The 15,830-nt window shown below is 43.4% G+C and overlaps 1 protein-coding gene and 1 long non-coding RNA gene across 3 annotated transcripts in view; both read left to right on the top strand.

Annotated features, from left to right (window-relative positions):
* The first annotated feature begins 211 nt into the window (after positions 1–211).
* Positions 212–8,924, top strand: LOC108506667. Of its 2 annotated transcripts, none has more exons than XR_001877849.1 (3): positions 212–404; positions 3,530–3,597; positions 6,835–8,924. It is a non-coding gene; the product is annotated as an uncharacterized LOC108506667 (long non-coding RNA). The 2 variants fall into 2 exon arrangements; XR_001877850.1 differs by lacking the exon at positions 6,835–8,924 and adding an exon at positions 4,896–6,475.
* Positions 8,925–11,783: 2,859 nt separating this feature from the next.
* The window catches only part of PLCL1 (phospholipase C like 1), a 192,960-nt gene continuing 188,913 nt past the window's right edge, over positions 11,784–15,830 (top strand). Inside the window, exon 1 of the mRNA XM_017838552.1 lies at positions 11,784–12,056. Within this exon, the coding sequence (XP_017694041.1) occupies positions 11,784–12,056 (273 nt within the window). The remainder of the gene's footprint in view (positions 12,057–15,830) is intronic.

Consider the following 15,830-nt stretch of genomic DNA (forward strand, 5'->3'; position numbering starts at 1 on the left):
GTGCCTCTCGCCTCGCCCCCTCCCGGCCCCGCCGGCGCTGCCGCTCCTCGCCCGCCCCGCCTCGCCTCAGGGCTTGGGGCTCCGTGCCGCCTCGGGGCCGCTGCAGCGCCCGGAGCCCCGTCTGCCTGTGCCGGTGCACCAGCCGGGCACGAGCCCGCGCTCCCCTCCCCGCGGGTACCGCGGCACCCGCAGCCTCCGGGCGCGTGTCCTGCCCCGCGGGGAGCGGCCGGTACCGCGCTGGGAAGCCCTGAGGCAGCCGAGGAACCTCCAGCTCTGTCCCCAGCACCTAAGGAGATAGGCGCTAACTCCCAGCTGGGTTTTTATCCTCCCGACTAGGGCGTGAAACGGGAAGGAAAATAGAGTCATGCGTTTCACCTGGCCTCTGCGGGAGAAATACGAAGCAGGTGAGGCAGTTCCCTGGGTCTGGCTTACCAGGCCATGATTGATGGGAGGCGAAAACATAGTTTAGACTGTACAGTTGTCAACACGAAGAAATGAAAGCCCTTTTTTCAACTCAAGGAGTCTTCCCAAGGTTCCCAAAGAGACTCTCAAGCAGGCAGGCTGCCCTGAGAACAGCTGTACAACAGCAGGCCTGAGATGACCTTGCAGATGCAATTTGGTGAGTACTAGCAGAGAGGGCTGGAAAATAACACCTTCATGGCCACTCCTCAAAATATTCCAACTCAAATTATTCTTTTTTCAGCCCTTACTGAACTGGAGGAGAAGCACCAATGGTATTGCTCATGTCAGATGTACTTCTGGGGTCACTCACTGAACAGCACTACAACCTTTTCTCCTGTTCCATAATTTCATTCTGTCTGTAAATGCAGTTTGCCCTGAAAATACCTCTGCTCTTAAACAGGTCTGGAAAGAAGAGTGAGTCAAATGCCAAACTCATAATCAACGTAGGTACAAAGGTACAGCCTGACAAAAATCCTTGATTTGATGACAACGAGAGCTAGAATGCCACCCCAGTGGGAAAACTGTTTTTAAAGAGATCAAACATTCACAGGCTAAGTCACTGCAGCTCAACCCCAACACACAGTATCAGGAATCACTGTAGGGTCGATTTATCCTTAGCTACTCTTGTGGTTTACTTTTTTTGGGTGCTTTAAAATAAAGACTTCAAGGAATATTATTTTGACAATGTCTACAATAAAATACATTTTAGTTGAATTCAAATCTTTGTATGTTGCTTAAGTTTGCTTTATGCAAGTTATACCCATCCAACCTAAACCAAACATCCCCTCTCATTATTTAACTCTCCCTGAGTGTAGGCAGGGCACAGACCTGCAGTCCTTACAGGACCTTACACTGCTCCTTACTTTTCTGCTGTTGCTTCAACATCTACCAGCTTCTGCAACGTTATTGTTATCACACAGAATAAAAACCTACAACCCTAGAAGAGTTTCTAATAATTCTGTGCCTGTAATATATAACAATATAATGCTTAACTCTTAGTAGTGTGGGGTTTTTTAGCTGAGAAAACTGTAAAAGTGAAAGCAATTTTAGCAGAGCTGACGGGAATTTTTTAGAAATAGTTATTTTGCGAGATTACAGAACTCTGCTGAATTGCATTCATTGACTTTTATGAATATTTATCAGACAGCAACAAAGCTTATCCTAAGAACAGCACTATATTTTAATGATGTGAAAGGCAGAATAGCCCAAGCCTTTCATGTGCTTCATATCTTGGTTTGGGGAATTTAAAGTCAGAACAGCTGAAAGAATAAAGAAACGTTCAGAAACATGAAAGTGTATTTTACATAGTTTTAATTGTTGTATCTTCTACATTATACCTCCTCCTTTAGTTAAAAAAACCAAATCTAGGACATTTATATTTAAAATAAGACAGTTGTGAAAAAAAACAGGACTTTGGCAAATAAATGAGAAAGATCGTGCTATTTTTTATTCTGATCATTTAAAACCTGAAAATTCAACACATGTACCAGGATTACTAGTACAGCTGGCAAAAATATATGCCATGCATACAGGATTTGAATATTACAACAAAGGCTGCAGGGCTGTCCTAGCACTGCGTGGCTGCTTCATTAAGGGAACAGCATCCTGGCCGAGGGAGCCACTCTCAAAGGAAGTCAGGAGTGCGACTGTTTTTCCTGACACTGCATGTCAGCAATATACACAGCATGAAATGATCTCTCCTGCTGTTCTCTCCCACAAATTAAAAGGCAGTGCTGGACAAAGACAAGAGTCTGGCTGGGCTGGTTCCTGTAGGCTCTTGCTTTTTGTCCTTTTTTTAGCGTCAGAGAAAGTCAGAGGTTAAGTGAGGAAAGATAAACTGAAAAAAGCAAGAGACAAAAGTAGGGAGGAAAAATGGATTGGGAGGAGAAAGGAGGAAAAGAATTTTCCAGGCACAAAAAGACAAGGATGATTTTATGAGTAATACATTTCACTGATTGATTCACTGACCTTGGAAAAGACATGCTACCTTTTTTGCTTCTATTGTCTTCTATCTGTAGATAATAATGCTAGTTGTCCTACCAGCATGTTAAGATCCTTTCATGGCAATATGAGCACTAATATATCCTTGTCAGAGTGTGTACCTGATGAAAGATTACTTACTTCCTGCTCTCAATTTCATAAAAACAGCTCTTGGGATGTTACTAAAAAATTGACTTCTGTCCCTGCTGCATGGAATACAACTGTTATTAAAAATAAAAACCTGTAACTTATGAAGATGTACACAGTGATTTTCTTATGAGCTTGTGAATGGATTCTTTACACCCTGACACTAAACTAGAACAATCAAAAAGCCAAGAGCTCTTATGTATTCAAGGACTTGGAGGAAACCTCCTGAGAGATCTAATGGTGCTTAGGAGCACATTATGGTTGTCATTTAAGAGTAAAAATGAGTAAAAATGTTATGGTCAGTGCCATGTGAAAAATGGAAGGAAATTACTTGTTTCTGAGAAGTTTTCCATTTATTGAAAGCTCTGTGTGTAGTTCTCTGATATGACATTTCTATCTTACAGGCCCTTTTCCCACATCATTCCTTTTCTTGGGTTAGTTGGGCACATCTCCCTTCTAGATGAGCCGTGACCCCATCCCAATTCCCATCACTTTATCTGCCCTTTGTCTCTACCTCCTCCTTTGTTTCCACTTGCCCTAACAATACTCTTGCTCACCTCCTCTTGTCTGTGCCCCCCTTTCCTCCACATAATGGCTAGCCGGTATCCACTACTCCTCTAACCCCTGTAATCATCACAGGGTGGGTACTCAGAGTACTGCAGGGCTCAAAAATTGTTGGGAGGGCCCTCAGAGGTACTGGAGGCACTGGGAGAGTATGTGGGAGCTTTAGGGAGTACAAGGTTCCCTGGGAGGTCCTGGGTAGCACAGGGGACTGTCAGGAGCACTGCAGGGGACTTGAGTGCTCTGCTGGACTCAGAGGGGCTCTGGGGGTTGGATACTGGCGTGGGTGAGTGAGGGTTACACGATTTCCTATGAATCTATCAAGCTGAGCTACTCCTACATGAGTTGCTCATTTGTTCCCTATTTCACATTTTCCCAGCCCTCAGCAATGGATTATCCAGAGGAGACTGGGAGACTTCGATGATCCGAGATCACGCTTCCAGAGTGGTAGGTTGCTATTACACAACAAAAGCTTCTTCATTCAGTCCATCCTTGCAGAATAATAACATTATTATGGATAATTTCTAGCTCAAAATATATCAGGGCAATTAGTGCTTTCTTTCAAGTTTGAAGACATAATTAGGTTTTACAGCTTAGTTTAAAAATACCCTATTTTCCAAAAGTAAACTTTAGCATGACATAGGTTATTGGCAGAAAATTGCTACATAAGACTGGCTTGTTTTCTGTCTCTTTTCAGAGTTCAGATTTATTTATAAAGTTCAGCTTTATTTATAAAGGCATTTGTGTACATTTTGTCTTACCTGTCCCGAAGGGGGGAAAGCTTACTGGAAACTGCTGCATAAAAGTTCCCTTGCTGATGGAACTTGTCACAATTAAAAGTGTCAGATTTGGAAAAGTACTTGAAAAGGTAGTAGCATCTGAGTGAAATTGTAAAGCTTATCAGCACTTTAATAAATGTCCCTAGCAAATGGGAGAATTATAGTACAATCCTTTGTTAAATCTGATAATGTGGTTATTAATGGGAAATACTAAATAGGTCTACTGAGAAATCTGACTCCTTTCTGTTTTATAAAAGCACAGTCCACCAACAAAACACATAGATACATGTCACATGGAAATCTTAATAGATCTCCAGTGGGGTGAGTGGAGAGAAATTTATCAGACTCCTCATTAACTTAGTGCAACAGCCTTGATTGGCTTTTCCTCTAGATTTCCCCCTACTGTGTTTCATTTAGTTGAACAAAAATGTAATGCTTATCCTGAGTCTGATAAATTTTAGGCTTTTAATATTCTTTTGCAGTTGTCATAATATTATATTTTACATGTTTCACTGAACCGAATATAAAATTCTGCAGACAGAAATAAATAAGTAGAAAAGACTAGAAAAAATTGACATGTATTATGAAAGACAGGTTGGAAAAATACTTGCAAGAAAGATAAAATGACAGGCTTTGCTGCTCTGGAAAGCAGAAGTGTAAAGTTACATGGATATAAGTGCAATTTAATAATATCTATATGCTGTTGTTATGTTAAAGTGTTCTTATAAGGTAAACAGGTTTTTCCTTTCCCTATTCCTTCAACCACCATCTGAGAAAATCAATGTGGCTTCTAATCTTACCTTTTAGAACTTGATTCTTCAAATGTCATTGTATGTTTAGGTACCAGCTCAAACAAAACAAACAAACAAACAAAAAGAAATTTACTGTAGTTATGATGTTGCTAATTTATTCCACATACTTGGGGAAATTTTTAATACTCATGTAATTTTCTTTATTGTGTTTTAGATCCAGTAGCCCCAAAAAGCTTTTCTCTCTTTTGACTTCAGTGATTTGAAGTGGAATGGCACACAGAAGTATAGAATCAAGCCATTTTATTCTTGCCCATTACAGTTTTGCTGTTTCTTTATTTTTTGTACACGTGGTAAATTACTCTGTACCTGCAGTTTTTGAGATTCAGATAAGACAGCCACTCCTGTTTTACCAGGTCCCTCATTTATGGGGGAATACTTGCATATATCCCTACACATTCCTGTTGCTTTTGTTCTGCTCTCTGCTACTCAACACTTCTACATGTAAAAGTGGAAAAAAGAGTATAACATAATTGCTATTGCTTAGAAACACTATTCAAATGGCTGAAAACAGCAGTAAAATAATCAACCTTTACTTCAATAAATTTGTTCTTTCCCATGTAGTACTGTATAGAACTGTATGTAATGGAATACATATCAACCTACCATGTAGCTTTCCCCTGTGAATGAAAAGCTTCTGTAGTTGCAGTCTTTCCAGTGCATTCCTTCCTCTTTCATGAATTAAATACCTAATGAGTCAAAACAGAGCTGAAATGGGATGCAGGCAGTCAAGTACAGGATGAAGAGTTTATGCTTTCGGGGAGTGCATGTCAGGAGAAAGACTGTATGTCTGATTAACAGGTAGAAGAGCCTAAATTCCATTCTTGGTATACTGTCCAGATTTCCTCCAAAGTCTTTAACTGCAAAGTAGATATGAATATGACTCCTGCTGACATTGGGAGCAATTTGCTTCTGAGGTGGCAAGATTAGAGACGGTAAGAGTAGCTTTTGAACTGGGATATTACTAGAATGCTTTCTATTCTCAGTAAGAATAATTCCCAGCTAATAGGTATCATTTAACACTAATGCTGCTTCCCCGCCAGCTGCACAGATCATGATAATCCAAATGATCCCAAAAAATTGTATGTAAGTGTGTGGGAACTGTACTGCCATTGCATTTCTAACACGGAATATATCCTTGGAGCTAGCAAGGATGGGAAAGGCCGTGACATAGAACAGCTTGTGGCACGAAATTGAACCTCTTGGTAAGTAATTACCAAAGAATACAGGAAGTGGCATACATCTACTGGATCATACTGTTCATGGCAGTGAACAAGGAAGTTCACAAAGCCTGAAAGGTAGCAACAACTACAGTTAGATTTCTATGCATGTGTCACAGCCGAAGAAATACTAAAAGCAATGATCAGAGGAGCTAAAATGAGCTCTGTGAAAAAGACAGTCATCGGTAAAGGTCCTCTTTAAGTGGAATTACCACCTACCTTAAACAAGAGTCATTAAGTATCATAAGACTTGAAAAAGAATTCGTCTTTAAGACTCCCTCAAATCCTCAAGACAGTGTCTGTTATAACATATACAACATGCCTTCTCTTCCCTCCCCCAAACTAAACAACTAGAAACTAAACATGGGCAACTTGAGAAAGTTTCACTGTTTGCACGAGTGAATAAACTCTGTTTTGCCTAGGTTGTAGCATGACTTCTGGGGTTACCTGAAGTTGTCCGTGGAAAATCTTATTTTCAATTACTTGTTAACTTCTTGAACTTCAGTCACATTGGCCAAAAATCCGAAGGTGTGTGTATGACTCAAGCTGTGAGTCTTTATGTAAGGGAGATGCACTCTTGGCAAACATCTACCCTTGAAAATCAGGTTAGGAAAAAAATGTTTTTTTTTTTTACGAAACCAAAACAACACATGACATCTTACCATTGTCCCTTAGAAAAATTCTAATGTCACCTTCTTTTGCAGTTGATGCTAAATTTGGTAGAAGAATTGCTTCCTTATCAGGAACGTGCTCTTTCCTGTGTACTAAATTGTTGTTACCTGCTATGCCTCTGCAAAATTTGTTTACAGAAGCTCTCTAGCTCAGATTTTACTCCCGTTTTCATTCCAGGCTTTACCTAACCCGTGTTCCATTCAGTCTCTTTGCAGCTGTGGAGCAGTTGTGCTGTATCATGGTCAAAGTCAACCAGCAGAGCCATGAGCTCCCTCCTGCAGTGACCCACCACTGTGCGCAGGTGTGGGGTGAAGGAAACTGTTGGTTGAACGCACAGTGGGAAGAGCTGAGCCTGCAGGAGAGGAAGCAATGGGTAAAGCAAATCCACAGTAGGGGTAATGAAAGAAGTAACCCCCACTGATGGCAAGAAAAGCCACAACTATTCTGACAAGAGTGTCCAGTAGTCCTCTCAGGTCTCCTGTGCTCACTGTGGCAACTGGTGAGCAGAGATGGTAGCAGTAACTAGGAAGATCCAGGTAGGGTAAGGAGAGAGGAGACACTGAATGCCAGAACACCTTGCTACAGCTTGGAGAACAAGGAGGTGGGTGATAGTAAAATGCCATGTCTGGAAGAGCTCCAGGTAAGGAAAGCAGTCTCATTCACAGGGATTATCCCACGCAGTGAGAGGAGCCACAGTCCTATAGCATTCCACATGATCACAACATTTGCACCAAAGGATATTAAACTACATCAGGACTACTAACCTTAATTCTGGTGCTTGCTAACTTTTGGGTGGCTTTTTGCAGTGCTAAGGATCTTTCCCTGCGTGCTGATTTCCAAATAGAAATCAGTACATTCCACTCCAAGGGTTTGGGCCTGTGTCTGTATAGTAAGCAGTGGATGTGAAATCATATTATACATGACCTAACCAAGGTCCTGATTTTACTATTTCTCGTACTTAATTGGCATATCTATTTGGGCAGACAGTACTGCTAAAATAAAGGATTGTTTCTCAGAGCAAAGAGTTGGCAGGAATCTTCTATAACCAGAGTATTCTAATTATTAAAAACAATTAAAGTATTATCAGACAGTGAAAAGAATTCATCAATGACTTCAGCTGGAACAAGAACATCATTAAGATAGAGTCATATCACATAAGTGTCTCTTGTTAAGTTAGAGAAGATATAACATTTATACTACCTGGAAAATATAATATGATGTATTATGAGTATATGATGCATTATGATGTATAATGAGGCTTTTTCAAAGAAGTAGGAGGCAAGACAAAACAAGAATTAATAAAAAAATTAGGAGGCATTGAATCAAGGAGTGTAAATATTTTTAAAAAATTAATAAAATTTGAAAACATACACACAATATTTTAAAGAAAGCTTATGACCTTTTAACTATTTTGATTTATACTATTTTGAACTTGCACTTTTTTCCCAGTCTGAAAGATTAATTATAGTTTTTTAGGCAAAATATGACTTGGGGTTGTCTTGCCAAAACGTGAGTGAAGCTTAGCAACAAGTACATATTTGTATAAATAAATGATATAATTATTTTTCTGTTGTCTTATAATATCACATTCAGGATATAACAGCACAGACACAATAACCACTAGGACTTTAAACAAAAATCACTTTAAGAATTACCTAGCAAAACATTTTCTCATCAATGGCTTTGCATAAGTCTCATCAATTCTAAAATTATGATTTGCTGTCACTGCATACTTGAAGAAATCACAACTTTTTCCCTACTGCTTTCTCTGTCTTGCAAATTAGATGCTCATGACACAGGAAAAGATGCCAGTTTTCGCACTTCATCAGCCAATTGGTACAGGAGCACCACTTTTGGCTCCCAGCAGAATACTTAAGAGCTTCCCAGAATTCAATGTCTAGGTGCAAACTACTGCCTTATGTAGGCTATACTTCAGCACAGCTCCAAGACAACTTATTTTCAGCTGGTTTATGATACAAACTACACCCACTAAGGAACAATTGTGTGCCTTAAGGATGGAGATCGGAGTAAGCTGAGTATACAAAAAAAAATCCACATTAAAATAGACATTGCAGGCACTTGCTGACTCATGTGTTCAGGCAAACACATAGACTTTTTTATCTACCATCTTGTCTTCCTTAGCTTGAGTGAATTCCTTGACTGTTCTTGAAAATCTGTCCCTATCTGAAGTAACTGTAGACAACGCTGCAGTGTTTTTGTACAGTGGGCTGCATCAGATCATCTTGAAACTGAGTACAGAAACCTGTTAAATACACTTATCACCACCCAATCTTGATTTTTTTACTTTCTATGCAAGCACTTTTAGTGTAAAGCTTCCTTTTGTTAAATCTCTTTTCTTATTAAACATTAAGAAGTATCAAAACCAATTCCTCTTTTGCTTCATAATTCGTGGTTCTTCCCAAACAGAAGCAGATAGATACAGATGCCTCACAAGAATCCAGAGATGCACAGTCAGTAAAATAGCCAACCTTTTGTCCTCTTCTAGAGAAGAATTTAGTTAAACTCTCTGTTAGCTGTACCATACATAATTCTAAAACCTTTGCATCTTGTGGACAAACAGATCAAAAATATAATTAGCTGTGTGTTCCCTGTAGGTTTGATGTTTATGAAATTTAAAATCTATACATTCCCTGTAGACCTTTTTCAGTTGAAGACTTCAGGTGTGAAAGGTTGGAATATGAGGTAAGAATTAAATGATTTAAAACTTTTGATATCCAAAGACAATGCATTTGACAATAAGTATCTCCCTAATTTTGAGTGTATAAGACAAATCCTAGAAAGGATAAAGTTCTTTAATATGTTATATGCATCTGTCCATGCAACATGCTACAGACAGTTTCTGGTAGATGCAGCAGATTTCAGCTATGACAGTATTTTGCTGTTCTCAAATGATTAAACCAGGGATTAAACTTCATATGATTTCACAAAATATATGAAAAAGCTGCAATGCATTTCTACATGAAGCAATAATTCCCTCTATTAAAATACTGCATGATAATTACCTTTTGTATTGTCTTCAAATTAGTCTTCTTAGTTCAGACTGTGTGACACTATATGGAAAAGTTTTTATTAGTTGGTTTTGGGTTTTTTTTTCCCCCTCTTTGTTGCAGTGTTGCATGTTCTCTCTGTGTACAATGCAGGCTGAAGTTAAATCTTCCATTCACTTACAAGTCTCTTCTCTCCAGTATTTTTTAAGATAAATATTTCTTCAATGTGAATATTTTCTTTTTTCTTTTAGGGTTACTTATTTTGTGCTCTTTCACACTGAAAGAAACCAGACCAAACCAAAGTAAATGTGGTAGACATGAATGATGACCTTTTTTTACATAAAACTTAGAAGAAAGCTCACGAAAAAAGTTGAGTTATATTAAGATCTGTCCCTCAATTAGCATTTCTTTGTGTTGAACATGATAAATGCCTCAATAACCTTGACAGAAGCTCTGAGATTTTTTTAATGTGGAATTCTAAATATTATATATAGTGTATGTACATAGATATATAAATTTCACATCCTTTAAGCAGCAATTATGCCCTGTAGCCAGGCATTTGCTAGTAACTAATGACTGGGTGGGGTAAGGAGGTTATCTCTTACTCTTTCTTGCTTAATCATTGATTTCCAACAGGTGCCAAACACATTCATTAAGGAATTACTTTAGAAACCCGGAGGAAATTAATTTTTCCAGAGAGCCTTACTGTCTTCAAAACTGATAGCTGTAATTTTGAATTTTGAACATCTCCAGTGACTATCAGCCTGTGCAGCCCTACCCCTCCTATTTTCCATCTCACTGTATAATCTCCTTCTCACCTGTCTTTCCTCTGCTTTCACCCTTGCTGCACTCCCCTTCACCCCACCTTTCCCGAGGTCTCCACATAGATAATCTCATTATAACTAAATACCACCTGAGCCGCGCTCACGCGAACTCTTCCGAAGGCTGGCCGGGGCTCTCGGCCTGGCTGGCTGGGACACATCCCTTTCCTGGGTGGCTCCTCTTCCTCGCCTCCCTTCGGGCCCCGCACCGGGACCGCGGCGGCTGCGGGAGCGGGGACCGTGCGCGCCGCCAGGGGGCGGTGTCGGCCCTGCCACGGCCCTGCCCGGGGCTGTGCGGGGCTGGGTCCGTGCGGGGCTGTGAGGGGCTGGGGCTGTGAGGGGCCGTGCGGGACCAGGTCCGTGCGGATTGGTACTGGTCCGGGTCTGTGCGGGTCCAGGTCTGTGCGGGGCTGAGCGGGGCCGTGCGGGCCCGGGGCCGTGCGGGGCGGGACCGCCACGAGCCGTGAGGGAAGTGAGCGGCGGAGAAAGGGCGGCGAACTCGCAGCCCCGCACGACCTGCCCTGCTCTGGGCTCGTTTTCAAGAGACGGAGGAGCCCCAACGCGAGTCTCCACCGTTTCTTGTGAGTCCCCCTCACGCCTCGCACCCTCTCCGCCGGCCCGCCCTCAGCAGCCGGTTCACCTCACACCCGCAGCCCCTGCTGGCAGCGCTCCCTCGCTCGGCGTCGCTGCCCCTGCCACAGCGCCCCTGGGCGAGCGCTGCGGGATGTGTCACTTGTCACCTCTCCCACACGCTGCTTTTACCCCGGCACGGGGGGCAGCAGCCCAAACCTGCGTAAATCTCGCGCGGGGAAGCATTCCCGGGCCGACCCAGCTCCCGACGGGCGACACGGCCCTTCCTGCACCCTCTTCCCGAGGGTTGTGGCGGGGGCGCCCGGGTGTGACCACGGCCTGGCAGCCCCACCTGCCCTCGCCCGCACCGCCCCGACCGCCCGTCCGGGCGTCCCGCGGGCACGCCCCTCCCCGCGCCCATTGGCCGCCGAGGCGCCGCCGGGGGGCGGGCGCGGTGCTGATTGGCCGAGCGGGCCGTCCCTCAGTGCCGCCCGTCAACACACGCCCGGCTCCTGTCACAACAGCGCGGGGCTGTGGCTGCACTTCCTGCGCGCCCCCCGCCCCCGGCACTGCCGCGTCCCGCCGGGCGCCCCGCGCTGGGGCACGGCCATGGCTCCTCCGGGGAGAGCTGGGGCTGCTGCCGCCGCCGCCGTACCGTGAGGGGAGCGCCGCGGGACGCCGTCCGCTCCTCCGTCCGTGTGACCCCCCTCCGCCCTCCCAGCGCCCCGGAGAAGTTGACGCCGCTGGCGGGGCGATGGCAGAGGCTGCCGGCGGCAGAGAGCAGCCCGCGGCGGGCCGTGCCCCTGCCGACGCCGCGCACCGTGCCGAGGAGGAGCCCGAGCCGGCTTCGCTGGACGCCCCGGCGGGGGCCGCGGGCAGGAGGCGAGAGCGCCGCAGCGGCGTCTCGGCCGTCGGCACCGCCGAGCGCTTCCCCGGCGGCAGCCTGGGGCCGGCGGCAGCGCCCGACCCCGACGCCTGCCTGCTGGAGGCGGCCAAGGCCACCCCGCGGAGGAGCAGCATCATCAAGGTAAGGCTGTGCCGCCCCGCCCGCGAAGTTTCCGCGGGTCCCGCCGCCGGGCTGCCCGGGCTGGAGCCGCCCTCCGGTGTGCTCGGGGCCGCGGGGAGAGCCGGGGCGGGCAGGGGGCGGTGGGAGCCCGCCGGGCACGGGCTGCGCGCACCTTCCGCGCAGGGGGAGCAGCCGCTCCGCTCCGCTCCGCTCCGCTCCGCTCCCCGCGCGGCGGGGCCGCGGCGCTGCCCCCCGGAGCTCCCGGAGAACGGTGGGTCCCCGGAGCGAGGGGCTGTCCGAGGTCTGTGCCAGGGCGCTGCTCCCGCCGCCCCGGGAGCTGTCGGGGTCCCACCCGCGCTCCTGCGGGACCCGTGGGTTTCGCAGCGGGGCAGCTCCCCGCCGAGTTGTAAAGTTATTTGTGTAGCAGCTCCTATCTGTTCTTATTTAATATTCATGAAATACCTGGAGGCAGAATAAATAGCTTCCACAGCGCTGGGTTTCTTTGCTCTTGACTAGCAAAATATGCGGTGGCACAAATTAACAGGAGGTGTGTTTGGACACAGGATGTAGTACAGATTGCTACGGAGCAGCGCCGTGTGTTTAGCACCCTTAATGTCAAATTAACAGGTCGGGCGTGATCTTAAAGCCTCCGCCTTTGTTATGTTTTGGTAAGGAAAATGGCTTTATGATTATGTTAATTTTTTTCCGGTTTAATTTTTAAAAATAAACTATGTGGTTTCGAATTAAATGGTATCTCCTTGCGATTACGTGGGCTAATCGCTAGTTTCTGGGGAACCGATGAATGAAGTCTCCTGGGCAAACTTAATTTAGCATACGGTCACACGTGATCCTCTTGTAGTGATTTGCACTTGGAAGGCATCGGGAGAACAGTGGAAAATGAGACTTCACTTCTCTAAATGTGTGAAGGCACTGGGCAAAGCTCTAGCTCAAGGCAAGAAGGAAGAATACAGGCTTAGCTCTTACAGCTTAGTATGTCTATTCAAAGGAAGAATAGAAAAGCAAAATATTTGCTTTTTGCATTTTACAGTTTTCAAGTCAGAGGAGACTGAAGTAGATAAGTGCAAAACAGCCTCGAGGATCCTTTGCAGGTTTCACCTTGAAATATTAACCCATTTAACCCAACAAAGCTTTGAATGGTGGTTTTAGTCTTCTAAAGGCTAATGTGATGGGAATACTTCCAATCTCAAGCTGCATAAATGCATTACTAAATCAGGACCAAAGTTCTGTAACTGTGCTGGTATGGAAATGGTATTTTTTTCTTGGAGTTGTGTGAAGGCTTCAGAATCTGAAAATACACAATCTTGGACTGCAATTAAGAAACATCATTATTTTGCAGACTATACCAGTAGATATGTTTTAATCACATAAATGGCATATAAATGTTGATGGCTGGGTAACATTTTCACTACAGGTTGGTAACAATACTACCGAGAGTGATAATGATCACTCCTCTAACTGAAGGAAATTTCTTCAGATACATCCTGGGATGATGTTTACCAGGAGAGAGGTTTCTGACAGAGATAAGAAAGAATTAATGTTGTTAAACAAGGAACTGGTAAGGCCTCATCTGAAATACTGGGTAAACTCAGTTTCCTGTGTTTAGGAATGGTGCATTCAATCTGAGGCAGATGCATAGAAGGATAGTGAGGATGGGCTGATAAAGTCAATGGATTGAATACTGTATCAGGGAAAATTTGATTTCATGGACAAAAGCAAAGGATGCCTTTGCATAGATCCAGTCTGAAAACTCAGAAGTTATTCCAGGCACTATAAGAATTTGAATGAATATCATAATTTCTTATGATAGAAATGGAATGAAAAATACTGTAATTAATCTTAAATATAGTTGTTAAGCAGCTGGATGAAATTAGATAACATGGCTCTGTCTGATAGCAGGTATCTGAACTTGAGAATTCCCAGGCTGTGCATCTCTAAGGCAACTGTTGGGGCCCCATACAGCCCATTGTGTTTCTTGTCCCACAAGGCTGTCTCAATGGTATATAAAATCACAGTTTTCTTTTGGCACTATACTAGTGAATAGGAGATACTTTTAACTTGGGCTAGAAATTAAATAATTTATTTTTCAGGAATTTCAGCAGGTGTTAGGTGGAAATTTTAGATGGAATTAAGATAAAATCCTGCAGTTTATTTTACCTCTTTTTTCAACTCACCTTCAACATGCAGGATTTCTGCTCTAGCATAGCATGTTTTGCAGGGGAAAGAATTTTACAGTATTTTATTGTATTTATTTTACTCTGAAAAGTCCGTATGTTCATCTAAATTTATAGTCAAAATAGTATCCATTGCTTTCTTTAAACTGATCTTGCCAGCTGAAAAATGAGGCTTAAGAAAGCAAAGGAAGTTGGGCAGTAAGGACAGAACTGCAGGAGTTGAACACTCTTGCCCTGTTTTTCCATTTCTCTCCTGACTATTTAAAGGTGTACTTTAAACTCGAGTGGTCTTGCTCAGTTAAGCAGACCGTTAAAATTCTGTAGATTCAGATGATCAAAGTACACTTTTAACAGCATTTTTTTCCCCAGCTGTCTTTTAGAACTCAGGAAGTCTCAAGGTTAGCATCTGAGAGTGCAGTTCCAGTGGAAGCCAGACTTGCTTACATTGGAGTGTTCTGGCATCCACAGTATAACTGTGAAGTACAAAGACTGAACTGGGACTTGCTTTGAAAACCTTTCCTGCAGCAAATTCCACTTGGCGTATACTGCAAGTAAAATATGAACCCTTCTAGATAATCTTCAGTGCATTCATGTGCTCTATATTTGGCTTCAGAAACAAGAGAACTCATTTATATAAAAAGAACAAAATGTAGCCAGAATATTTTTATTCCCATTTTGCTTTGCTGATGTTCACAGCTTTGTAGATTAAGTTTAAAATAGGATTCATGAGAAATAGTTGTGGCCATTCTTGTGCATTAGAAAATTTCCCTAATACATGTATATTAGTCGTTTTTTTAGGGTTTCTGTTTGTTTGGGGTTTTTTTCCTGTTGCAAGGAAGAAGTAAATGGTCTTACTACAGAACTGGAGCAAGAAAGGGAGTTTGCCATGAGGAGCCTGAAATCAGAGTATAATGCTTGGGAGTAAACTTAGATAAATAGGAAGAGATCATAGAACTTGAGCCATTTTCTAAAAAGCCTAAAGATGGACCATCCATTGACTAAATTATTTGCCAAGTGTTTCTTTTTTCTATTTTTTTTTTCCACCTTGGGAATAATCCAGGGCCAATTGTTTGCAAATAAAATGTTAATTGCAACCACTTCCAGGCTAGGAGAGCAGAAGATAGTGCTCAAAGAACTGGATGTCTTCTTTCTTAACATGTAATGCTTCCTGGGGGGGGGTTCTAAACAGCGTTGACTGATGTTGTATTCCTTCTGGCATGTTCCTTCTGAAATTGCCATGTACAAGCATTTTAATAAATGGGTAGGAAGGCTGCGTAATTTGTTATGTAACGTCTCCTGAAATACTTTGTAACTTTCTATCAAAATATTTCCCTGTCAATTCTTATCAGGCTTCTCTCTGCTTTGTTTGCATGCAATACAAACATTTTGGATTGTGTGTTTGTTTTTTTTTCTTCCTGGATCTTTGTGTCAAGATACTGTAGCAGATAACACAGCTCTGTATTGCGTTAGTAGCAACAGACTGTGCCCAGGAGATGAACTTGAAGTAGCAACTGCAGAGTCAAGACTTTTAACTTCAGGCACAGTAGAGCCATGAGACTTTTCACTGAAGTTCTTCCAAAGGCCATTTGCTTGCTTCATGCAG

The sequence above is a fragment of the Lepidothrix coronata genome, unplaced genomic scaffold (genome assembly GCF_001604755.1).
Source record: "Lepidothrix coronata isolate B3197 unplaced genomic scaffold, Lepidothrix_coronata-1.0 Scaffold7, whole genome shotgun sequence".
In the NCBI taxonomy this organism is placed as follows: Eukaryota; Metazoa; Chordata; class Aves; order Passeriformes; family Pipridae; genus Lepidothrix; species Lepidothrix coronata.